A 23,960-nucleotide genomic window follows, 5' to 3' on the forward strand; every position below is an offset into this window, starting at 1 on the left:
ACCCAGAGGAAACAAGGAGCAAGTGCAAGTCCAGGGAACAGGGCCAAGGTCACGCAGAAAGGTCACTGTTATCAAAACGCTCCTGGTCATATACTTCAGCCACCACCTTGCGGCCAGCAAACCAGCGCCCGTTGAGGGCCTGGATGGCCTTGTGAGTCTCGGAGGCTATGGAGAACTCCACAAAAATCTTGACAATGATCTCCGCATCCTCCTCCTCTCCCTGCTTCTCCTGGTAGATGATGACGCGGTTGACAGCACCAAACTTGCCACACTCCTCGGTCACCTCCCCCTCCAGGTCGTCGTCGATGTCCTTGGGGTCCACCATGTTGCGCAGAACCATCACTGTGGACTGTGCGAGGAGAGACAGCTGAAAGCTATAGCTGCTGGATCACTCCCCCTGCCCACCCCACCAGCCCCCGCTGCCCACCTCCTGCTTGCGGAGCAGCTTCTGCATCACCATGTGGCGGGCGCTGCTGCCGGAGATGCTCATGTGCTCCTGCTCGCTCAGCATCTCGGGCCGCTCGGACTCGGGAAATAGCTCCTCTTCTTCCTTCTCCTTCTTGGGCTCCAGGAGGCCCAGTGTTGGGGGGCTGGCCAGGATGGGGTTTACCACTCCCACAGAAGGGATGGTGACCGGAATGGGAGGCCGGGCTGGGGTCACACCTACAGCAAACCCACCAGGTCCAGCAGTTACTCTTCCCCCATCTCCACCCTTCCCAGGAAGGCACCCAGCACCACGTGGCCATAGCTGAGCAATGTCCATGGGTGTAGAGGGCTATGCCCAGAGGACTGGCAGGGGAAGAAGGGAAGCCTTGCCCCACCCAGGCTCACCTGTGATGACTCCTGGGGCCTGGGCAGCCATGACAGCCTGGGGTAAAGCCCCCAGAGGCTGGGCCAGAGTCAGTGCAGGGGACACCAATCCAGGTGTGGCCAGGGTACCCAGCACCGCTGCACCAGCCACTGCTTCCTGCAACCCAGAAGGCCACCACACTCAGTCCTTGATCTGGCTGCCTCCGCTCAAGACCACACAGAGCCAACCCCCAAAGGATGAAGGAGGGAGAAGCTGTCACCCACAAATGAAGTATGTGACTGGATCAGCCCTCACCTGAGCTGTGATCTTGGCTGTGGCTGCAGCCGCGGCCACAGCAGCAGCAGGCGGGAGGCCTCCAGGTGTGGCAGGTGTAAGCAGGGGCATGGGGGGTGTGACAGCCTTGCCCACCCGCAAGTACTGGCCACCCAGATCAAAAAGGTTCATGGAAGACACGGCATCCTGGGACGACTGGGCCTTTTCATACTCTGCAGGGCAGGAGCAGCAGTGAGGGTTAGCCACAGTGCCAGGTGGGCCCCACCCTCACCTCAGTCTCTCCGAACTCACCAATGAAACCATAACCCTTGTGCTTGCCAGTTGTAGGGTCCCGGGCGAGCGTGCAGGATTTGATTTTGCCAAAGGCCTCAAATACGCTCTTGATGTCGTCGTCTGAAAGGTCCTGGTGCACAGAAGCCACGTAGATGCGGTTGAAGGCTCGTGCCTCCTCAGCTAGCTGGTCTATGATGGGCTGGGCCTGCCCTATGTTGCTAGGTCTCCCTACCTGGGAGAGAGGCAGGGGACAGAGCCCCAGTCAGCACAGGCCTGGCCTCTTCAGGCTTTCAGAGAGGCTGCTCGGCATGGCTGGGGTGACTGAAGACAGAGTGCAACTGTCCTGAGCCCGGAGCCCCACGTCCTCGGCCCTCACCTTGATGTTCCTGCCTCCTAACATCACTGAGTTCATCTGCTCCAAGGCGAGCTGTGCCGCTTCTGGGACCTCGTACTCCACAAAGGCAAAGCCCTGGGTACAGGAGCATGTGGTCAGGCCAGCACAGCCCAAGGTGGGAAGGGGCGGGGCAGGGGCAGACTAAAGCCCACCTTGTGCTTCATGGTGACGGAGTCCCAGGACATGTCAATGCTCTTGATGGGTCCAAAGGGAGCAAAAGCCTGGCGGATGGTGTCTTCCCCGAGCTCATAGTAGATGGAACCCACGTAGACCCGGCACATGATGGCCAGTGCCCGCTGCCGCTGAGCTGCCATCTGGAGCAGGACACAAGGGGAGAGAGAGCCACTGGCTTGTGAGGGGGTGGTAAGAGGCTGGGCAGCCCACTCCCCTCCTGGCCCACCTACCCAGCTCCGCCGTGGGGAGGGCTCCCCATGCGGCAGCGCAGTGCAGGCTCAGCTCCTGCAGGCAGGGTGGCAGGGGTCAGTAGGACCCTGCCCCCAGGACGGAAGGCCAGGCCCAAAGGCAGGACACGGACGCACCCCAGCCCATGCAGGTCCTGGGCAGACTGGCAGCAAAGCTGATGGGTGGTCAGGAGGCAGGGCTGCATGCCCTCCCACCCTGCCCCCTTCCAGTCTGGGGACCAGGTCCCCCAGGCGCCGGTGGCAGATCCTCCCAGGGTCCTGGCCAAGTGCTCGGACAGAAGAGGGGAGGGGAAGCCATCCAAGCTGGAGGGACCCACTAGTGTGGAGGCGAGAGAGGGGCAGAAGACAGGGCAGCTGCTGCCCAGAAGAGAGCCCAGGGGAGGAGGTCAGGAGCCCAGATGGGGGCCCCTGCAGAGAGAACAAGGAGCAGCTGCTCATGCAGGGCCAACTCAGGTTGGGGCTCAGCATTCTGCAAACCCCCATGTGCTGAGCACCTGACAAAAAGGGCTGGCTGGAGCTCACATCTGTAGCCCCAAGGACCCTCAGAAGGTGGCAGAGCTGCCAAAAAGAGAAGCCCCAGGGCTCCTTGGAGCGGGGAGGTAACAGGCCCAGCAGGCCCAGAGCTCCACTTGGGCACACATGCCTTGCACTGGGGCGAGCTGGGGCCAAGGGACTGCTCCAGGCCCTCAGGAATGGGGTTCCCACCCCTGCCACCACTACACGATGTGCTAGGCAGGGGGGTTTCCACAGCCACACGCAGCGGGCCACCAGGAGGAGCTGAGCTCTGGGGAAGACACCATAGGCCCAGGACAGGCAAAGAAGATGGGGTCCTGGTTCTAGCTTCTCCATAAACAGGGGCTTCCCTCACCCTCAAAAGGCCCCCACAACTGGAGACCCTCTTCAGACACCAGCTGGCCTAGTATATAGACCAAGCCTTCCCCTCCCTCAGAGAGGAGCCTAAAAATCAGGTCCACCTATCCCCCAAACTAGGAATTCCCCCCAAATGGGACTGTCCTCCTCAAACTGGGCTCCTGACAAGTAGGCCTCAGGCCCCCACTGAGACCAAGGACCACCAAAGGTGGAACTGTGTCCCCACTTGCACCAGGTACCCCAACGTGAAACCGTATCTGCCCCTTAGGTCAAAATTCCCCAGGATAGGAGCACGTCTTCTCTTCAGTGTGGGCTTCCCCACAGCAGGTGGGCCAAGAGCCCTCTCCCTGACATCTCCCCGCAGACAGACACTTTCCAGACAAGATACTGGGTCTGTCTGGCCCTCAAAGACAGGGCCACATCTCTCCTGTGAGAGCAGCACATTCAGGGAAGACCCCCAGGAAAGAGCCATGTTTCCCCCTCAGACTCCGTGGAGCGGGGTCTGGCCTCCTCCTCAGCTCTGGGGGATGGAGGAGCATCCCCTTCCCAGACTCCTCCACCCGTGGCAGCCAAGGCCTCAGCTACCGCCTCTGCCTCCTCCCTGGCCCACTGAGCTCAGCCCAGCCCCTGCCTGCTCCCTGGCTGCATGGCCCCTACACCTTGCTGACAGCCAGGCCCAGAGGACCAAGTCATTGCCCTTCCCTCTCCTGCTTGCTTGGGACCCCCCAGCCCCCCCCCCCCAATCCATCCATCCTCCCTCCAGGGTCTGATGGAGCCGTGAGTTAGGACTCTTCTCTCCTCGGGGTCCTGACCCCAACCCAGGAGCCCGTGCAGCCTGGAGACCGGCAGAGCTGGAGGCCCAGGCGCTGCGCCTTGTGCGTGCAGGCGACATGGGTGCAGGTGGGCCTGGCGTGGGCAGCTACCCTTCTGGCCTGCTGCCCTCCGCAGTTACCTGGCCGGTTAGTTTTAAGGCGGGACCTCAGAGCAGATGGAGGCCTCCCCAGGGGCGGTCTCGGGTGGGTGCCCGCCCACACCACTGGCCCCGCCACGCCTGGCGCTCTGCTGCGCTCGTCCCGAGCTGGCGGGCAGGGCCGGCTAGGGGAGCAAGGTCCCCAGCACGCGGGCTGCACTGCCCCCCTCTAGCCCTGACTAAGGACATGAGCCCCGGAAGAAGTGAGCATGTCTATTGACCGATTGCAAAGGTGAGAGAGGATCTCCAAAGCCCATTGTCACTGCTGCCATCTGAAAGACAGTAAAGACAGAGTTCAGTCTGTTGGAGCCGAGCAGTCTCCCGCTCTTGTCACACCTCACGCAGACAGCGGCAAGGCCCGGAGTCCCCGCCCTGCCAGGGAGGTCCGCCTGCCTTCCCAAACTGCCAGCCAACTGGCCAGCCGCCGGCACCTGCCCAGGGGGGCCTCAGAGCCCCAGGTGCCCCGCCCCACAGCCTGGCCGGCGGGGCAGAAGGAAGGGAGGGGGAGGAGGGGGGAGGGGAGGAGGAGGAGGAGGAAGAGGAGGAGAAGGAGGAGGAGAAGGAGGAGGAGGTGGTGGTGAGGGGGAGTATGTGTGGATGGAGCAAAGTGAAGAGCCAAGGCATCTCCTGAGGGCTGGGCAGGGGGCAGGGGGCTCGAGGCCCAGGCACCTGTCAGCCTCGCCCTGGCCTCTTCCCCACAGCCATTGTGGCTTCTGGCCACAGGGTTAGAGCAGGGCCCTGCTGGAGGAGCCCCCCAGCCTGTCCTCTGTCCTGGACCCCAGCTCAGGTGATCTGGACTCACTGCAAGGGTCAGGGCCTGACCGCTCTTATCCGAGGCCATGGGGATGGGGAGGATCGCCCCTACATGCTGCACCGTCACCTGGGCACAGAGGTGACCTGAGGCGACAATTTCAAGTCCAAGAGGAGGAGCCAACTCAGGGTACGGGGCACAGCTACAGCGAAAGGGCAGGGAGGGGACCATGGGCACTCAGCAGATGGGTAAGGCTGGGCCACTCATGCCTCATGGATGAACCCGGGTGCCCCAAGAACGAGTCCTTGAGAAACAGAACCACATCGCCTCGTGGGGACGGCCACAGGCACAGGAGGAGGAAGAGGAGGAAGAGGAGGTGGAGGTGGTGGGGAGGGGCGGGGGGACGGCCTCCAGCAGAGCCAGCACCGAGGCCGGAGGGTAGGGCCCGGCGGCTCACCTGCAGGTTGGTGAGCTGCTGCTGCTGGTGCGCGATGGTCTGCTTCACCAGCACGCTCTTGATGCTCTGCTCCATGGCGTACTTCTTGGCCTGCGGGAGAAGGTGGTGAGGAGCACTGGGGGGCCCAGCTTGTGGGGAGATGCGCCTTCCTCTGCCGACCGCCCCCTCCACCACCACGCACACAACTCCCCGGGAGGTACACTCTCACCTTCTGGAGGGCCTCTTGCTGCTCAGGCGTCAGAGGAGGCAGTCCCAGCTTCGCGGCTGTGCTCTGCCCGTTCTCCATCTTGATGGAGTCTGTCCCCTGGCGGTGGGGAGCAGGGGACTCATTAAGGACACGCTCGAGACCTCCCTCCAATGGCCCAGGAACACCCCGACACACGCACAACTGCACACGGCCCCCAACCCAGCCCGCTCCCAGGACAGGCAGGGCCTACTGCAGACCGGCACCTGCCTAGCCTGGATGTGGGCCTGCCCCACCCAAGACACATGCCACTGAGGAAGGCAGGTACCTTGGGGGCCTTGCGATAATCCAGAGCGGCTGCAGGGCCCAGGCCACAAAGGCCTCCTCAGGAGCTACCGACAGGCAGCAAGCAGAAGGAGGGGCCTAGCCCTTGTAGCAAACATGACCCCAGAACCTCAGTATCATGTCACGCAAGAGAGGTGGCCCTGGCCATCCTTTGTGAGAAAAGGGGCCATGGTTCTCTGGATGTGCAGGGACCCCTCATTCCTAGACTACCGTGGCGTCCACCCCTGCCCCACACCTTCCCACAGCCCCAGCCATGGTCACAGACTCGGCGTCCCTGTTTGGGTGGAGTTCCAGGGACCACTCAAGGAGCAGGGAAAGGAAAGGGCCTCCCTCCCAGCACACCTTCATGCACCCCCTCCCCCATCCCTGCCTTCTATGGAGAACCTGGAGCTGCTCTCCCCATCCATAACAGCCTGGAGCAGGGCTCCACCCCACCTCCACCAGACTCCTCCCTGGGCTGTGCTGAGCCCCCTGGGAAGAGAAGCCAGGAGCAGACCAGCCACAGAGGAAAAGTGGACCTGCCAGACCCTAGCCAAGGGAACATGAGGACCCGGAGAGGTTTTGGGGGGATGGGGGTGGAGCAGGCACAGCCTGCTGCAGACAGAGCCGATGCAATAGGATTAAGTTTACACTCCTTTTGTCAAAATCCATTTCTAAACTGTTTGCAGGGCAAGAATATAGCCGTGCGAGCAAAAAGAAAAGCACAGCCACCAGACCAAAGACTCTGTGTGTGTGTCCAGGGTCAGATCACACGTGTCTGCCCACCAGTTCAGAGGGCCTGGGGCTACCCAGCAACTGCAATGAGAGACCACTGCCAGCCCCCTCCAGAGGGGGTGTTCTGCAGCCTCAGAAGGGACAGTGGAGGAGAGAGGCAGATCCCCAACGTGGACGTGACGAGCAAAGAAGAGGTACAAAGGAGGCAGGAAAGGGCCAGCTGATCCAAACCCCAAGAACCACCAGCCTGACCAGCCCAAGTATTGGGTTTCCAGCACAAGGTCAAAGGGCAGAAGGGGCCTGGAGGCCCCCACTCTGGCAACCCAGTCTGGCCCCTGAGGCTTGTCCTCTTGGGCCTCCCAGCTGGCAGCAAGCCCGGTTCTCCTTAGTGGGACAGAGGCCCTGAGAGCTGGGGGCTGGGACTCGAGCAGGCTGTCACCATGGTGATCAATGCCAACCCCCTCCCAGCCCCTCAGAAACTTTTCAATCTCTTCTTTGTCTCGGTAAACAGAAGGCCCTTCTCCCATCAGCCAGGGCAGGGAAGCCTGGCTAGAGGGACGGCCTGGCCCCTTTGCCCATCTGCTTCAGCCCCTATAAACTCCTAGGATCCAGGCTGCACACTACGGCCAGCCCTCCCCCCAGTGTACTGGGGGGCCCACAGGAGGGCCCCCAGGCCACCGTGGTGAGCCCCCCCGGGGCCCCCTGGAGGCAGGCGCTGCCACGGAGAAGCACAAAGCACCCTACTGCCCAGCGACAAGGACTGGCTCCACCTCCTATAGGACAAGCTCCCAAGGGTGAAACAACCAGAGCAGGACAAGATCTACCCACGCCCACTCTGAAGCCTAGCCCAAGTCCCAGGCAGACCCCCATGCTCGGGCTCACACGTTATTCTGCTTTGTTGTTTTATTTAAATTTGAGATCCAAAATGAAGACCTGTGTTTCTGATTATTAATACCCATCCTGTTCTGAAACAGCATGCCTGCTCCCTCGTGTGACACTGATGGCGAACAACCTACCCTGGCTCAGGTTCAGCCCCCACCTGACCACCATCACTATCTGTCCACAGCCTGAAGACACACGAGGTTGCGAGCCACCGCAGAAGCAGGGTGGACACTACGCGGGGAGGCGGGAGCCAGGCCTGAGGCTGGGAGGTAAGGGAGCAAGACAGGAGCATCTGTCCGGAAGGCAGAGAAGAGTCCCTAGGGCTCCTCCCGCCCACCCCCCTCTCTCTGGGCCCAGGGATGCATAGGCGGATAGGCGGGTAGGCGGGCAGGCAGGCGGGCAGGCGGGCGGGCGGGCAGGCCTGAGGGCAAGGATGCTTAAGGTCAGTACCTGTGGAGGTTTCCATTTGTCTCCCGCTGCCACCACTGCCGCCGCCGCCGCCGCCGGCTCGGACCCCCCTCCTTGCTGGCCATTGACCTGCTGCAGGCAGGAAGGAGATGCTGTAATGGACAGTCGTAAGGCCCACCCACCCCGGCCCTCTCTCCCCTTCCCTAGCTAAGGGCTAAGTGCCCACGGACGACAAAGAGAGGCCAGCACAGACACAGAAAGAAACCAGCTCTGGCTTGGCCCCTGTGCATCCCACAGTACCCCACTCCACTCCACCCATTCTTCCAGAATACCTGCAGCTGATTAGGACCCTGGCATGAGGTCCTGACTGACCTGGCAGGACCTAGGGTAGCCCAGAGTCGACAGGGAGCCATCAGGAAGGGACAGGACAGGAGATAGGAGAGCTCTTCCCCCGTGCCAAGGAAAAGCATCGTCCCCTGGGCCCACAGCTGAGGTCCTAAAGATCAGTGCCTCTCCTGCCAGCAGGCTGGGCCAGGCCAGACAGGATGACAAGGGGCACAGCTGGCCATCTCCTCTCACCCCTCCTGAGGCAGACAGGGACACCTCTCGAGCACCCCATACACGTCTGGGTTGGGCCCCCCGGCTCGGCATGAATCAGGCCCAATGCCTTCCACAGGCTCTGGTCAGGCCCACACCCAAGCCCCTCCTGAAGACACCTCTGAAGAGGGCTGCCCTCTGAATGACAGGGCCAGGCAGGTGGTCTGCACGCACAAGCCTTCCTCCCCCAGCAGTCAAGCTGTCCAGCACTGAATAACTCCAGGGAAGGCAGTTAAGGGCCTGGCCATACCCCATACCTGGAAGGGCCATAGAGCCACTGCCATGCAGAACCAGCCTGACGGAAGGAACAGCTCCCAACTCCGCTTAGCAGGATGGCAGGAGCAAAGACAGGCCGAGGGTGGTGGGCAACATGTTATGGGGAGGAGACTTGGTGGAAGGGCCCTGACACCTACTCCACCTTCTCAGAGGCTGCACGGGGGGGAACTGAGAGCACTTACCCCACTACCATTTTACCCACTGAAATCTAGGAACACAAGGGACAGCCATGCCCGCCCCTGGAGCCCTGTGCACAAAGCCAGAGGCTGGGCTGACTTGGCCAGAGGGGGTCTCATGGGCTCTAGCCCCAAAGGAGACAGCAACACCAGCCTGTGTGTGCTGGAGACATGGCCAGTGGGCACAGAAGCTGTGGCTAACCCTCAAGCAGCACCTTGGCTGGAGCTGCTCTGAACTCAGCACCACTGCTACTTCGGAGAACGAGCCAAAGGATGGGGGAGGCCCTTCTGACAATGGGTCCCACTGTGTAGGGTGTATGACAGCTGGGGACAGGTCAGCGTACGGCTTGGCACCCCCAGGAGCACATCTGGAGCAGAGACTGCCCTCTCAAGGCTCACAGCAAGAGATCACTTCAGGTCTGGGGAAGTAAGACCCATGAAGCTCTCAGACCCATGAACAGAGCCGACCTCAGGGCACATTTACAACTTCCTGCTCTCACAAATTAATGGAATAGCCAACACCGGAAGCAGGACATTGCTGAGAGAACACAACTCAGAAAAGCCTTCTCAGGAACAATTAGTCCAGCATAGGATGCTACATGGGACATCCCATCACCTCCAGAGAAAACAAGTTCCTCGTCCCGCAGAGCTTCAGCTTCTGTCCTAAGCAGATGCTAAGAAGGCTTGGAGAAAACTGCCTTTTATTATCACAAGCAGTCACATGCTGTCACCCCCTGGCAATGAAAGTAGAAAAGGGTGGTGGTCACTAAGCTCCTCAGCACCAGGCAATGGCACCTCAAAACCTGAGAAGTCCCCTCTGGGAGGCAATGTGGCCCCATCAACCTGGGACCCAAACGCCCACACTGCCACTGCTCAGCAGCCCAGAAATAAAGAGGATTATCCCCACTAGAAAACCAGAAAAGTTAGGTAATTATTTAACATTTCCAGGTTTCTGGCTCTTCAGGTCTGTGTCCTGGGGCTGGCATGAAGATTCGGTAAGCCACTCCACGTCATCCACGCACACAGCAAGCAAGCCCTACGTTCTAGTCGTTAACAGCATCGGTGGAACACCCAGAGTCAAATCCCCAAAGCAGAGCTGCCGCAGGATGCTTTCCATCTGTTCAGTCCTCTTCATGAAGTGCCATGCTACCTACCAGACGGCTAGCCTCTGTGCTCATCAATTTAGATGCAGGAAAAACAAAACAAGGCACGTGCCAAGTGGCACCTACATAAGGTGACTTCTATGGTTCATGGCCGCTGAGAAGAAAATCAAGCTCAGGATGAGAAAAAGGGGACTGAGGCACACTGGGCCTCAGCAGCCAGGGAGGCCTAGCAGGGAGCGCGCAGGCCAGGGTCTTCAGGAGAAAGCGACGGTGCCCACAGGAAAGGGAGAGGGACTGGTCCCCTGGCCAGATGGAACCCCAAGGTAATGGCCATAAGCAGGACTGAGACCTGCTATGAAAGGTAGGGAAGAACAGACTGGTAAATCACAGACACACACTGCCACCAGAAGACTGTGTCCCTGCTGGGAAGGGCTGTGGCCTGTTTCTGCAGCCACCAGGTGGAAGGCACAAGTGACAAGAAGCACTTCTGCGTTTTCCTGTGTCCTTCCCTACCAAAGGACTGTCAACAAAGCTCCGGGTCACTCTACCCCACCTTCCTGAAGCCACATCTTAGGACAGCAACCAGCGCTGTTGAGCAGGCACAGATCACAGGACAGAACAAACTCTCACTACGCCCAACTCAGACAAGACAAGGACACGGGCTATCTAGAAACCGGTCCCCTCAACAGGGTAGGAAAGGAACACATCAGGCCACAGCCTGGATGTCACTCCCGGAATTTGATGTGAGCCTGGGATTCTACAATTTCCACACCCCAATTGACCCGTGCATTTTAACCTCTTAAAATAATTCAATGGGCCACAAACAGCCCTGTTAAAAACCTCAACTTATGGGGCTCAGACTTCTTGCCCATGCCCACCTCTACGGTAATGCACACGTGTCTGGCACTGTGCCACGGCAGAGCTGAGCCAGGGCATCCCTCGGGCTCCAGAAGAACGGGGTGCTTCCACTTTCAGCTTCCAGCAGCTGCCAAGGCCACGGCCTGCCGTTCCTGCTGCTCTAGGATGCTCAGGGGAAACGAGCCATTCACTCTCATGGGCTTCTCTTCCCCCTCCACACCTTCCCAGGAGTCTGCGTTCCCGTCGCCCAGCCGCCCTCTCCTCCACTGTCCAATTCTAACCGCTGTCTGGGACCGTCGCCAGGTCCTCCACCAATATCGCGTTCCTAACCTCCCTCTCACGAAGGTCACTTGTTCCTGTGGCTTCAACGGGAAGCAGGACGTGATAGAAGAAGATGAGCCAAATCTGAGAATCCCAGATTGGGCTCCCCTCGCAAGCTGGGGCCGGGGGAGCCAGTCTGTGCCCCAGTGACACTGGTCCAGCCTCCCTCACTGGGTGCCAGCCTCCAGCTCCCGGCCTGGCCAAGGCACGCTCCCTGACCCCCAAATGTCTTCCCTATCTGCCCAGCCTCCAGCCACATGCGGAACAGTCGCCTTCTCAGCCCGGCCTCGGCAGGGCACTCTGCGTGCGGGCTGGTGGCAGGTAAATACGCGCGGTGACGCCACGAAGGCTCTAGGAGATCAGACCCTCCTGGAACGGAGTGGTGAGGGAAGAGGGTCAGGGGAGGCCCCAGCACGGAAGGGCGGGTGTACCAGGTTCTGCGGCCATGCCGCTCACTCCGCGTCACTTGAAAGCGGGTGACCGCTGAGCGGGGCAGCGAGGGGCTCCCTCCTCCGGGCGCCCGCAGACCCCGGCCCAGGCAGGCACGGCCCCTGCCCCACTGGGCCGCCTGGGACAACCGCTGCTCAGGAAACTCGCGTCCAAACAGCACCTCCCTCCTTCCTAAGGGGCCGGAGCGGCGGCCGGGCTGGGGCGGCCGGGCGCGCAGCGTTAGCGAGGAGCGCAGGCTCGGCGAACGCCCCAGGCCGCTCCCTGCAGGCCCTGCGCCCGCGGCGGCACGACGGCCGCCCGGCTCCGCCCGAGGCCTCTCCGCGACCCGGCCGACGCCGACCGCCGGAAGCCGTCGCCCGCGAGCCGGAAGCGGCGGCCCGGCCCGGCCCCCGCCTCGCGCCCGCCCCGCCCCGCCCCCACGTCGCGCGAGCGAGAGCCGCGGGGGCCGGGAGCCACTGCCGCGTCCCCCGACAGGCCTCCGGCGCCCTGGCCGGACCGACGGCCCACTCCCGCCAGCTGAGCGGCGGCCCGCGGTCGCGGTCGCGGCGGCTCACTTACGAGAGCTATGGTCGCCGTCGCCATCTTGCGTCCGTCGCGGCCGCCGCGCGCGCCACACGCTCCTACTCCCTCCGCTGTCTCGCGCGATCTGGGTGCCGGCGGAAGCGCCCGAGGAAGGACGGAAGTCTCGCGATACGAGGCCCTTTCGCCCTCGGCGGGGGGCGGCGGCGGCGGCGGCGGCGGCGGCGGCGGGGGCGGGGGCGGGGGCGGGGGCGGCAGAGCTTCCGGCGCGGGGAGGAACGGTTGCGGCTCCGTGGCGGGGCGGGTGGGGGGGGGGGTCGCGGCGCGCGCCGCTCTCGGGTCGCCGGGGAGGTCTCGGCTCCTGGGCGGCGGAAGGTCCCTCAGCGCCTCGCCTCGCCCGCCTGCCCCGCTCCGGCCGCTGCTCTACGGTAGAGCTCGGGGTGCGTGTGCCCCCCTCCCGGGAGGACCCCCCCCGGCTGCAGCCGCGCGTGCGCGCCAAGGTCGGGAGGCGCCTGTCCGCGGGCCGGGCGGGGCTGTGCGCTCAGGGCCCAGCAGCCCGACGGGGGCCCGCACCCCGGCTCCCCCAGGGCCTCCAGCCCTTTGTCAAAGGCTCGGGGTGCCCAGCAAGGCGTCGCGCTGCCCTGGACGCCTGCCGCGGGTCGCACCGGCCCCGAGGCCTTAACGGTGAGCCCGCACCTGCAAGCCCAGGCTTCAGGCCGCAGTGCCTCCCGGTCGGCCCGGCCCCTTCTCCACCCTGGAAGCCTTTGAAATAAAACAGACACTGGTAGTTAAGCGTGGCAGGACATCTCCTTAAAATCCTTCCCCTTCTAAAATGACAGGGAAAGAATTTTGCACGGGCAAAGCCCCATGAACACAGAAGTCCTGCAGCTGGAGGGAGGCGGACAACGCTTGGAGGTTAGTGTACGAGGGGTTGTGCGTGAACGTGTAGTCGGAAAAAAGGAGGAGACCACGCCCCTCTATCCCTACTGGCAGTGGCTGGGCTGTCAGTAGGGTCCTGTTCCCACAGAATGAGATTCCCGGCCTTTCCCCACCTCCACCCCTGCTCCCACTCTAGCCCCCAGCATCTAGCATCCACGCACCTCAGCTGCTCTCTGCAACTGCTCCTGGCTCAAAAGAAGACTGGCAGCTGGAGGGTGCTCAGGCTAGATCCCTGGCCTCAAAAACCACCAGGCAATAAGCCCCACCACTAAGATATCCCTCTTAAAAGCAACTGGGCAGCCCAGGATCACCAAACACCTAAGAAGGAGGAAAGAAACAAAAACAAAAAGAAAAGGGATACGGAGGAGCTGAGACAATAAAGCAAGAAGAAAAGCTAAAGCCATATCCTCAGAGATGCTAATGAGAGGATGTTGCACCCAAAACCAAAACATTCAATGTATTGTACACGTGAAACGTATATAACACTGTGTGTTAACTAACTGGAAGTAAAAACTTGGAATCAAGAGCAAGAGGCTATAAAGAAAGAACACTCAGCAATGTGAACGAGTCCTTAAAAGTGAAAAATAAAAAAAAATTTAAAAAGTGAAAAATATGAGAGGAAAATGAACAATTCAATAGAGAGCTGAAAGAAACAGTTGAAATCTTCCAGAATGCATAAAACAAAACCTGATAGGTAGAGGAGAGAAAATATAATCAGTCAGGGTGAGGAGTATTCTCCAGTGCTTAGAACTGGCCTGGTACCTCAGCAGGCGCCATAATAGAGGAGGATGGATGAAGTGGTGAATGGACTGGGACTTACCACCACTGCAGGGAGGTGGGGGACACAAGCACCACTTTCTGGTGGCAGTTTTCTCTTTGAAATTTGACAGTGATATATAATAAGGCATTCAGAGTGCTTGTGTGCTGGGCACTGTTCTCATTACCTTACAAACATGACCTGTGTGATCTTTACAATTCCATGGAGCGGGTGCTGTTATTATCCCATTTTTACAGATGAGGAAGTAGGGGCACAATATCACATGAAGAAGCCCATGAATGGCTCCAGCCCATGAATGGCTCCAGACAATATGTAGTAGTTAAGGGAAACCTTAACTACTACATATAGTGCCTCTCAAAAGATAACTCCAATATCTAAGTAATAAACGTTCCACAAAATAAGGAGGGGGTGGGGAAATAAGCAAAAACAAAAAGCAAACCGAAGAACTCCGCCCAAAACACAGAAATAACAACACAAACAAAAATCCCAAACAAATATTCCCAGTACCGAAGGCTTGGGATCTCTGAACAATAGATGAAAGGGGAGGTTTTTTTTTTTAAACTATTTTTTTTAACTTATTTATTCATGAGAGACACACAGAGAGGCACAGGCAGAGGGAGAGGCAGGCTCCATCCAGGGTCTCCAGGGTCACACCCTGGGCTGAAGGCGGCGCTAAACCGCTGAGCCACCCGGGCTGCCCAAAAGGGAAGTTTTTAATCAAGAAACATCATTGTGATGACCAAAAGAAGGGAGGGATTGAAGGAGAGGGAGAGAAATCACAAGGATCGGAATTCAGCAAGGCATGGGAATTCTTGGAACTAGATGAAAATCACACGATAGCCTCAAAATCCTGGCAAGAAATAGTTTTCAATGTAGGCAAACTTTTTTGCCTAGCTACACTAACGAGCAAATGTGAGAGTAGACTAAGGATGGGACGCCTGGGTGGCTCAGTAGTTGAGTGTGTCTGCCTTCGGCTCAGGGCATGGTCCCAGGGTCCCTCGCATCAGGCTTCCTGTATGGAGCATGCTTCTCCCTCTGCCTGTGTCTCTGCGTCTTTCTCTGTGTCTCTCATGAATAAATAAAACCTTAAAAAAAAAGAGAGAGAGAGAGAGAGAGTAGACTAAGAACAAATAGGCAGGCTCTGTAACTTCCCATGCACCCTCTCTCAGGAAACCTGGAGGATGTTCCTCCTCAAATAGAAGGAGTGAAGGAAGAGGAAAGGGAGGAATTCAGTGAAAGGAAAGAGGTGCTCCAGATGGCTGGTGAAGGAGCTGACACCTGGGCCACAGGCCCAAGAATAAGCAGCCTGGGGTAGGGAGATGGAATGGGGGCTGTGGGAAAAGATGAAACTGGGTAAACAATTATGCAACGAATCTCAAGTATTGAGAGGTTCACATTACTGCAAGAGAATCTAAGAATGAATTAATGACACGTGTAGAAAACTAAGCAAGCAAAAAGAAAAGCAATTATTAACTCCAGGCAAAACAAAAAGTTGTGCAAGAAAGCAAATATAACCCTAGGACACCTTGTTCTCTGCTGAGACCTGCAGTAATGACACTGCAATAATATAGACTACACTGGGATGATGCTGGGTCAGGAAACTGAGGCCAGTGACCCCTCCTCCTTTTCCAAGGACACTAGCAGGGGACACCTTATGTAGAACAGCCAAAAAAAAGCAGTAAAAGCATGTGTGGTTTGTGGAAGATGGATTTTACGTGCCTGAATAAATAGAAGTTAAATTTGGGAAGGATCGGAGTTCGAGACTACATTATTTATTGTTGGCTTAGGAAAACCCATTCCACTTTTTAAATAATATGTATATGACTTTGAAAAGATAAAATGAAAATCTTAACATAAGCATGATTAAATGAAGCAATGATAGTATTGATACTTTTGAGTTCAGTTTAATCACGGGTACAATCTGTTATTGACACTCATATTGCTTAAGACGATGACATCAGGATTTCCAACTAGATGTGTATGTTATTGTGGATTTATTTAAGTTGAAAGATGTGAGAATATGAGTAACGTTGTAGAATATTGGGATGTTTAAGACACCTTGAGATTCACTATGTTTGTACATTTGATACACCTTGGTAACTTTTATTTTGGTTTTTGGTTAGGATAATGTAGTAGGTGGAAAAATGATACCCTCTTTCCAAGGTGTCTATGCCCTAACCCCCAGAACCTGTGAATGTCAACTCTATATGGCAAAAGGGATTCTGCAGATATGATTAAGGACCTTGCAATGGGGAGATTATTCTGGATTATTCAGGTGGACCCAACCTAATTACATGAAGCTTTCCTGGCTGCAGAAAACCAGACAGATGGTTCATGAGAAAGACTCAACCGGCTGTTGCTGGCTTTGAAGATGGAGGATGGGTACATGAGCCAAGGAATGGTGGAGCCTGTAGAGACCAAGAATGACCTTCAGTTTACAGAGGGCAAGAAAATGGGGACCTTGGCCCTATCACCACAAGGAAATGAATTCCTGGCCAGTGCCCACGCCGTGCCTGACACCTGCAGGCCAACAGCCTGATGGAGCAGGAAATGGAAACCTAGGAATTAGTTCTAGGTTCACCTAGAGCCTCCAGAAAGGAATGCAGCCTTGCTAACACCTTGAGTTTAGTCTGATGAGACCTGTACCAGACTTTTGACCTGCAGAACTACAATAAATCTGTGTTTTAAGCCACTAAGTTTGTGGTAAATTCTTACAGAAACAGAGAAGTAACACAGGGATGAGCTTTCCTGGTTTGACAATAGAAATACTTAAAAGAGACCTGAATGCACTAAGTTTATACATGCAATTTAAAATGCTTAAGAATGTTTAACTCAATTTGAAGATGGAGGGGAGGTGGTCCAGTAGAAAGGAGGCCAGAGCAATGAGGGGTGGGAGGGAGTTGAGTGGCAGAGATGGAGTCAGGGGCTTGTATCCTCAGGACTCGGGAGGCAGCTGCCACAGGAGTGAGGAACGTAACATGGCGAGTAGTGAATTTGCGAGGAGGCACAGTGAGAGCAGGGAGGATGCCTGAGCCCAACCCCTCCAGGCTGGGGAATGCGGGAGAAAACAGCCCTTTGGTAGGGGGCTATCGGGCCAGAACAGTGCGCAGAGGGCATGGCAGGTCCCGGTCTCAGAGCAGCAGAAAGTCAGAAGAGGCCCCCCCCCGGGGGGGGGGGGGTCTGCACCAGGCAGGGGTTGGAAGGCTGTGAACTCCTCGACGTGTCTCTGCCATCTGCTTCTCCTGCCACGTCATGGCCCTGCCGGGCCCGGCCTTGTGCCTGACGCCTGCAGGTGTGGTACCACTGGTTCAATGTGGGGGTTCCTGGGATGGGGCTGTGGTTCCAGCAGGGTATGGGCATTTCCCCAGGCAGACGTCCATCCAGGACTGACCCTCCACCCCCGGTGCTGGGGCTCCCTGGCAGGTCAGCCTCCCCCTGCTGAAGGCTTGGTCCCTGACCAGATACCTTGGGCTGGGGGCAGAACTCTTGGCCAGGCAACGGAGGGTATGGGAAGGGATTGTGAGTTGTGGAAACGGGCTAGGTGGGGAAATCCTGATCCTAAGGACTTGTGGGGCCTACCTATCCACCCCCGACCCCCAACCCAGGCTCCTTCACCCCCTGCTGGGCCCCCTGTGGCCCCAAGCCCACCACCTCCCACCCCACTCCAACGCCTCCTTGAAAGCTGTGGAAGGCAGAGGTTCCTCACTAGCGGGCGTTGGTCATCAGCCCCTGGTCATCAGCATGTCCGCAGAGGACAGCCCCTGGCCCTCTGAGCCCTGGGCCCATGTGGGGCTTCCCCACGTGGGCTGCCATGGCTGGTCCCTGGGGCTGGGGTGCGAGGTCATGGCTGAGCTCCAAGGTACTTGAGGAAGGTGCTTTCCAGGAAGGCAGCCAGCTTGGTCCGGTCATCCTGCAGGGTGGGAGGGAGGCATGGGGCGACAGAGGGGCAGACTCTGCTGTGTCCCCTCCCAGCCCGGCTGGGCTGGCCCGCACACCTCATGAACGAAGCCATAGTGTACCAGCTCGGCGGCGAGGTCCTGGGCACTGTCCGCTGCGGCGGGGGCAGGGGCAGGATGGATGTGTGAGGCCACTGCCTGTGCCCATGCCTGCCCCCCTCCACACCCTGTCCCTGCCTGGGTCCCTGGCTGGCCTACTTGGGAGCAGGTCGTAAGTGAGCTGCCGGTGCAGCCGGTCCTCCAGCACCAGAAGCAGAGTGAGCTGGGGAGGCAGGAGGGTGTGGTTGGCTCCCAGAGTCTACTCAGCACCCCCAGCTCCCTCCCCATCCCCCCCTCCCGCCCCGGGTCCTGCTCATCTGTGGGCCCCAGCCCTTTCCTTGCTCACATGCCAGCGGGCTTTGTCCTCACTCCTCTCTAGGTTGCACTGCATCTGGACCACCTGGGGATAGGCGTGAATCAAGGTCACCCACAAAGGCTTGACCTCAGCAGCTGAGCAGCAAGAGCAGATGCCATGTCAAGGGGACCCAGAAAGAACAGGAAGGACTAGAAATGGGGGTGAAACTCTAAGGAGGGCCTAGGAAGTACATCTCACTAACAGCGGCCTGGCAAGTTAAGGAAAACTTCTAGGAGAGTAGACACCGAGTCTGGGTGCTGAAGGAGCAACAGAGCTTTCGCAGGTGGGGAGAACAGCTGAACAAGGAGCCAGCTGTGAGAAGCGGTAGAGGACAGGGTTTGGAAGGAGTAGGAAGGAGCAAAGGCACGCGACACCAGGAGGGCCGGGCCTCCGAACACCTGGGGGTCAGCCTGAGGACCCCCACCGTCTGTGTGCGCAGCTCCGGCCATTAGGATGTGAATCCTGTGCTGTGGAGTGAAGCCAGAAGGAAGCAGGCTAGGCTGGAGGCTGGTTCCGCATCCAGGTAGGAAACGGGGGTGGCATAGATCAGGGTGGAGACCACGGAGACACACCCAAGGCCAAAGCCAGAGCCTCTGGGACCCAGTAGGTATGGACGTGGAAAGGGGAGAGAGAGGCTGAGGCTGACCAGGACAGGCCCCTGGCAAGGAGGGAGCCTTGCAAGAAGAGAGGCCGGGGGAAACACATCTGGGAGGCCTTGGAGGAGACACCAGGACACAAATGTCAGGGAATCAGCAAGCCAAGGGCGGGGGACCAGAGAGGCCTGGGGGCAGATGAGATTCCAACAAGGAGGCTGCTTGGGGCACAGCAGGGTCGGGGCAGGGTTGGGGGTCAGGCAGCAAGGGATGGGAGAGGGAGGGGTCTGCAGGGAGCAAAGAGCCTCCGAACAGGGGGGTGTTCTAATGAGTCCTATCATCTCCTACCCCCCACATCAGGGTCAGTCAGGACCTGGTCTCTGGAAGAGAGCTGGTTTGGGGGGCACCCAAACCCCCCGAAAACGGACCCCTCCGGGCTATGGACAGGCCCGAGGACTGGCACAGTGCGGCAGGAGCAGGAGCTCACCTTTCTGGTCTCCGAGTCAAAAGGTTCTGGCGTCGGGGTCTTGGCCTTCTGGGCCTCCTCAGGGGGTGGGGCCAGCACACGGGGCAGCCCCAGGGGCCGAGCAGCGGCAAAGTTCATCAGTGGGTAGATCCCGTTCCTGGGGATACACTGGGGTGGCTGGGGGCTCAGGCCTGGCAGCCACCAGTTCCCCAAACTCACGGCAGCTCTCACCTGACATCCTCCAGGAATTTGTCAAGCTCCAAGCAGGAGACCTCCGAGTACCTGGCACAGGTGTGAGAAGCACATGAGGGTGGCCCGCCTGCGGGCCCTGCCAGCGCGGGGCAGGACTGGGCTGGGGAGGGCCTCTGGGCAGCAGGCGCTCACCGCCACTGCAGTGGGGGCCAGGGCGGCCGGGGGATCTCTGCCAGGACTGCATGCAGGTCCACCGCCTTGGTTTTTTCCTCCACCACATTCTCAGGCATGAGGTCTGCAGGCCGCAGGAGCACTCAGGGTGGCGGACCCTGAGACAGGTCCTGCAGGGTGCCCTTTCACAGCCCTACCCCAGGCCTTTGGCCCGCCCCCCGCCCCCCTGCCCCTCACATTGGTGCTGGATGAAGCAGTGAGCTGCCAGGAGCTTCAGAGAATGCACTTCGAAGAGCACTCGATGGAAGAGGAGGTTGTGGGCAGAGGGCCGATGGGCGGGGTCCCGGGCCAGGCACGAGAGGATGAACTCCTGGGGGCGTAGAGGGGAAAGGCTCAAGTGGGTGGAATCTCTGCTCCAGCTCCACAGTGTGAGGAGGAGGCCCCTGAAGTCCCCAAATCCCCAGGGTCCAGTCCTCATGGGAGTCTTCCAGGAATGGGCATAGGGAGCCACATACTGTGAGCAGCGAGGCCAGGACCTGGTTCTACCAGTAGGACAGTCAGGCCCGAGGCCCAGAACTTTCCATGCTCTACTTCCCATAACCCTCACAAAAACCACAGGGAGTAGGTGTCGTCATCTGCAGTTCACAGATGAGGTCTGCTCTGCCTGGTGGGGGACACCAGCCCCTGCCCTGCAGCCCCAGATTGCACCTCAGCTCAGGCCCAACTCCGGGGATGACCCTGATGGGGCCCCACCCTGCCCCACATACGCATCTGCATCCTCCGCTGCCTTGCCGGCTTTGTGCCTCACGGGTCCCATCCCAGCCCCATCCTGGCCCCATCACTTCTGACCCTGATCTCTAGAGGCCATGTGGTCAAGCCAGATAGTCTAGAGAGACTATGGACACGGCTTCCACTCCACACTCCCTTTTCTGGCCCCCAACATAAGTCACGTGGCTTCTAGCTGGTTTCCTGGAGGGTTCAAGGCAGGGATGTGGGCTCGAGCCTCTCGGAGCCTCTTTCCTGTCTCCAGAACCAGCAGAACAATAGGCTCACAGAGGGAGTATCTGTCTAGTCTCTCCCTCCTTAGAAGGACCCTTAGAGCCTTCAGGCCTGAAACTCAACACACACCATGAGGAAAGACCCTCCTCGCAGGTAGGCCTTTGTGCAGTGGGACTGGCGTCCCCCTCAGCGGCACGGACGGCTGCACCTCCAGGCCTGACCCAAACACCACAATGGCCCCACATGGAACCCTTGAGAACCAGTTGGGAGGAGTGAGGCAAGCTGCTTACCCGCATGTTGGGGTCACTTAGTGAGTGCCTGGCACGAGTGATGGCCTCTTCCGTGACCCGGGTGTCCCCGTTGGCTTGGATCTCCAGCACAGCCATCTGGGAGGCAGGGCCAGGTCAGGCACGGAGAAGAGACAGCACGGTGAGATGCAGGGTGAGCTATCTGGGAGGCCATGAGGCCCCGGGGCTAGTACCTCCAGCGCACACATCCCAAAGGAGAAGATGTCCACAGCAGTGCCATCGGCAACCTCTGCAGGGGGGAGGGCAAGTCACAGTGGATAGGGAAGATGTGGTGACACCAGGAGCTCCTGGACCCAGGACTCACCGCCGTACTCTGGGGGGAAGAAATGCAGGTTCCGTAGTTCCTCACGCTCCGCACGTATAGGGCTTCGGAGGTCGTCTGGGAGTGCTGTGGAAAGCGCAGAGGATGAGCAGACTGCACCTCTCCATGCCCCCCCAACCCCCTGAGACCCCACGCACCGTTGGAGAAGATGCGGTGCCACACTGCACCGGCCACCACAGGGAGAAAGAGTAGGCGTCAATGTGATGGGGCACTGGATGTCCTCTGCCCAGGGGTTCCCGCAGCCCCCCTCCCCCGCCAGCCCCCCCTAACCCCGCCAGCACCGGAGCCAATCTTGATGAGGCCGTTGTGCTGTATGAAGATAGTATCGCTGGTCAGGTTCCCGTGGATGATGGGGGGGCTGCAGGCATGTAGAAAGCTGCAGGGGGAAAGGAGAGCAGGTGTAATCAGGGCGGGGGCACCGAGGGCATGGGGGGTGGCAGAGACCAGGCCAGGCCCTCACCTGAGTGCAGACAGGATCTGTGTGCACCAGCGCTTCCAGGCCTGGTGGCGGATGGACTTCATTGGACGGATGCGGAGAGGTGGCTGGGCCTGTGGTGCCCACCCTGCACCCCCACCTCCCACCCGACTGGCCCCAGCCCGTTCCCCGAGCTGCCCCTCACCCACATCCCTGATGCAGTCCCAGCCCACTCCCCATACCCGAGCGTTCATGGCCTTGTGGTTTTTCTTGGTCTTTTTGAGGAATTGCTTGAGGCTGCCCGACGACACATACTCCGTGATGAAGATGACCTGCGGGGCGGGTGGGCTCCGCCAACTGCAGGTGGGTCCCTCCCACCCCCACCCCAGCTGGGCCCCACCCCACCCTCCGTGTGCGGGTGCTGGGACGAGCCGTGGCTCACCCGCGCCCAGGCGTCTGAGGCATCCAGCCAGTACTTGTGCAGCTTGACAATGTTGGGGTGGTCGACCAGCACCAGCTGCTCAAACATGGTCTGGATCTTCTCCTGGGAAGGGGAGTGGGGTCACGGGGGAGAAGGGAGGGGGGCACAGCCGCTCGAGGGTGGGCAGGCCTCACCTCATGGGCTGCGAAGGCCTTCCTGTCGGCGAAGTGCAACTCGTTCCACACCACCTCCACCCCCTCCTCTGTGTCCATGGCCAGGAAGGTGCTCTGGACCCCGGGCATGTTCCCCTGGTTCACCTGGGGGGGAGGGGATGGATGTGAGTGTGATGGGTGTCGGGCAGCAGAGTGGGGGCTTGTCTCTGCCCACTCCTTGGAGGGGAGAGCGAGCTGAGTGCTGGCCCTGGCCCCCCGGGGAAGCTGGGGCAGCAGTGGTCTCCGGGGGCTGGGCTTGGGGACGCGGAGCAGATTCCGGGGGATTCAGGAGGGTCTTCACGGGGCCAGCGGCCGGTCTGGTGCAGAGGCATAAGGAGGTGGACCTTAGGGAACTGGGGTTCCCCCAGAGAGCGTGGGAACAGGCCAAAGGGGTCCAAGGGCCGCTAACCAGGGGGCAGGTTCCTTGCCCGGCGCCCCCGGCCCGGCGTGGCCTCCCGCGCCCCTCGGCGAGGTGGGCCGTGACCCCGCGCCCCCGCGCCCCCCGCCCCGCCCCGGCCCACCTGCTCCCGCCGCTTCTGCCAGCGGCCGCACGGGCTCTCCTCCAGGATGTCGCTCTCGTCCTCGCTCTCATCCTCCCGCTCCCGCTCCCGGCCCCGCCTGGGCGCTGGCTCCGGGGCCGCCATGGCTCGTCCGGCCCAGGCCGCCGCCCTCCGAGAGAGCCGCCGCCGCCGCCGCCGCCGCCGCTCCCCGCCCGCCCTGGCCCTGCGCCCAGACGCCCAGCGGGAGCTGAGCGGCCGGCCGCCGCCTCGGGCCCCACCCAGCTCCCGGAATCCGAGGCGCCGGCGCCCGGCCCGCGGGGGTGGAGCCCGCCCGCCCCTCAGAAGCCGCCGCTGCGGGCCGGAGCGCTAAGGGAGCTTCCCCGCCGAGGGCCGAGCCCGCGCCGCGCCCAGCCCGGGCCCCGCCCACCGGGAAGGGCCCGCCCACACGGGAGGCCCCGCCGGACCCGCCGCTGGCTCCGCCCACCGGGAGGCCCCGTCCACCGGGAAGGCCCCGCCCACCCGAGGGCTCGCCCCTCCAGACCCTGCTCCCAGCCCGCCGCCCTGGCTGTCCTGGCCGCCCGCCCCGCCTGTCCCTCCTCGGCCTGCCCCTGTGCTCCCGCTGGGGACCTGCTCCTGCGGAAAGCCTGAGCCCCCAGGCCGCGGGGAGAGGACTCCAGGGTCCCGACCTCGGGGCTCTGGGTGCCAGCCTGCAGCCGGGCACGTCGGGTCCTCCCTGGCCGCCCGGCGACCTGCGTGGGGCCGGGTCAGGGCTCCGGGACACGCCCGGGCCCAGCTCTAGGAGCCGCAGGTTCTCCGTGCGCCCCTTCCGCACCGCGCTCCTGCTCCACACACCCCGAGACACAGCCCCCGATGGCGGCTCCGAGTCCAGGCTTCGGGCTGCAGCCGGCCAGGGTGGGGCGCCGCCGAGGGTCCGGGCGGGCGGGACCTGGGGTGGGCATCTGGGAGGCCCTGCTCCTGGAGCGACCGCCGCCCCCCCATGAACACGTGGGCCGGGCAGGGGAGGGATGGTCAGCAGGCTGACCAGCCGCTTTTAATTCAGGATCACAAACATCCCACTACCTGTAGTTCTGTTCTTCCTATTCGCTTGCAGGTATTCACCATTCCACAATCCGAAATGGCAAATTCCTCCCTTCTCTTCCCCTCCCCTGGATAGCTCCCCACACCCCCCCATAGGAGGAGGCTAAAGTAGAGGGCCCTCCTGACGCACAGCGCCTTTCTC

General features: G+C 60.3%; 2 protein-coding genes and 1 long non-coding RNA gene across 13 annotated transcripts; 1 reads left to right on the forward strand and 2 right to left on the reverse strand.

Moving 5' to 3' along the window:
* Nucleotides 1-49: 49 nt before the first annotated feature.
* Nucleotides 50-12,238, reverse strand: PUF60 (poly(U) binding splicing factor 60). 7 transcript variants are annotated; one of them, XM_038555773.1, is made up of 12 exons: nucleotides 12,094-12,238; nucleotides 7,797-7,886; nucleotides 5,430-5,525; nucleotides 5,222-5,311; nucleotides 4,235-4,285; nucleotides 1,904-2,065; nucleotides 1,734-1,826; nucleotides 1,376-1,589; nucleotides 1,106-1,296; nucleotides 832-967; nucleotides 428-663; nucleotides 50-349 (listed from the first exon to the last, which is right to left on the reverse strand). In XM_038555773.1, exons 1-12 carry the CDS (start codon nucleotides 12,115-12,117, stop codon nucleotides 50-52), a joined length of 1,683 nt encoding a protein of 560 aa, XP_038411701.1. In that variant the 5' UTR covers nucleotides 12,118-12,238. The 7 variants fall into 7 exon arrangements, with proteins under 7 accessions (XP_038411701.1, XP_038411702.1, XP_038411706.1 ...); XM_038555774.1 differs by having other exon boundaries at nucleotides 7,797-7,883; nucleotides 12,094-12,196; XM_038555778.1 differs by lacking the exon at nucleotides 12,094-12,238 and adding an exon at nucleotides 10,785-11,370.
* A 146-nt stretch (nucleotides 12,239-12,384) lies between these two features.
* On the forward strand, nucleotides 12,385-16,467 carry LOC119874443. 2 transcript variants are annotated; one of them, XR_005368914.1, is made up of 2 exons: nucleotides 12,385-12,494; nucleotides 12,894-16,467. It is a non-coding gene; the product is annotated as an uncharacterized LOC119874443 (long non-coding RNA). The 2 variants fall into 2 exon arrangements; XR_005368915.1 differs by lacking the exon at nucleotides 12,385-12,494 and adding an exon at nucleotides 12,596-12,738.
* NRBP2 (nuclear receptor binding protein 2) lies at nucleotides 15,528-22,912 on the reverse strand. 4 transcript variants are annotated; one of them, XR_005368913.1, is made up of 19 exons: nucleotides 22,742-22,912; nucleotides 22,203-22,325; nucleotides 22,030-22,131; nucleotides 21,830-21,919; nucleotides 21,633-21,688; nucleotides 21,454-21,548; nucleotides 21,310-21,333; nucleotides 21,155-21,238; nucleotides 21,024-21,079; nucleotides 20,833-20,928; nucleotides 19,781-19,913; nucleotides 19,565-19,667; nucleotides 19,412-19,462; nucleotides 19,202-19,337; nucleotides 18,113-18,166; nucleotides 17,926-17,989; nucleotides 17,767-17,822; nucleotides 17,478-17,681; nucleotides 15,528-16,179 (listed from the first exon to the last, which is right to left on the reverse strand). XR_005368913.1 is itself a non-coding variant. In XM_038555780.1 (18 exons), the coding sequence occupies exons 1-18, from the start codon at nucleotides 22,862-22,864 to the stop codon at nucleotides 17,613-17,615; spliced, it is 1,515 nt and encodes a 504-aa protein (XP_038411708.1). In that variant the 5' UTR covers nucleotides 22,865-22,912; the 3' UTR covers nucleotides 15,528-17,612. The 4 variants fall into 4 exon arrangements, 2 of the variants coding, with proteins under 2 accessions (XP_038411708.1, XP_038411709.1); XR_005368912.1 differs by having other exon boundaries at nucleotides 15,528-17,057; XM_038555780.1 differs by having other exon boundaries at nucleotides 15,528-17,681.
* Between the last annotated feature and the right edge of the window lie 1,048 nt (nucleotides 22,913-23,960).

The sequence above is a fragment of the Canis lupus genome, chromosome 13 (genome assembly GCF_011100685.1).
Source record: "Canis lupus familiaris isolate Mischka breed German Shepherd chromosome 13, alternate assembly UU_Cfam_GSD_1.0, whole genome shotgun sequence".
Lineage (NCBI taxonomy): Eukaryota > Metazoa > Chordata > Mammalia > Carnivora > Canidae > Canis > Canis lupus.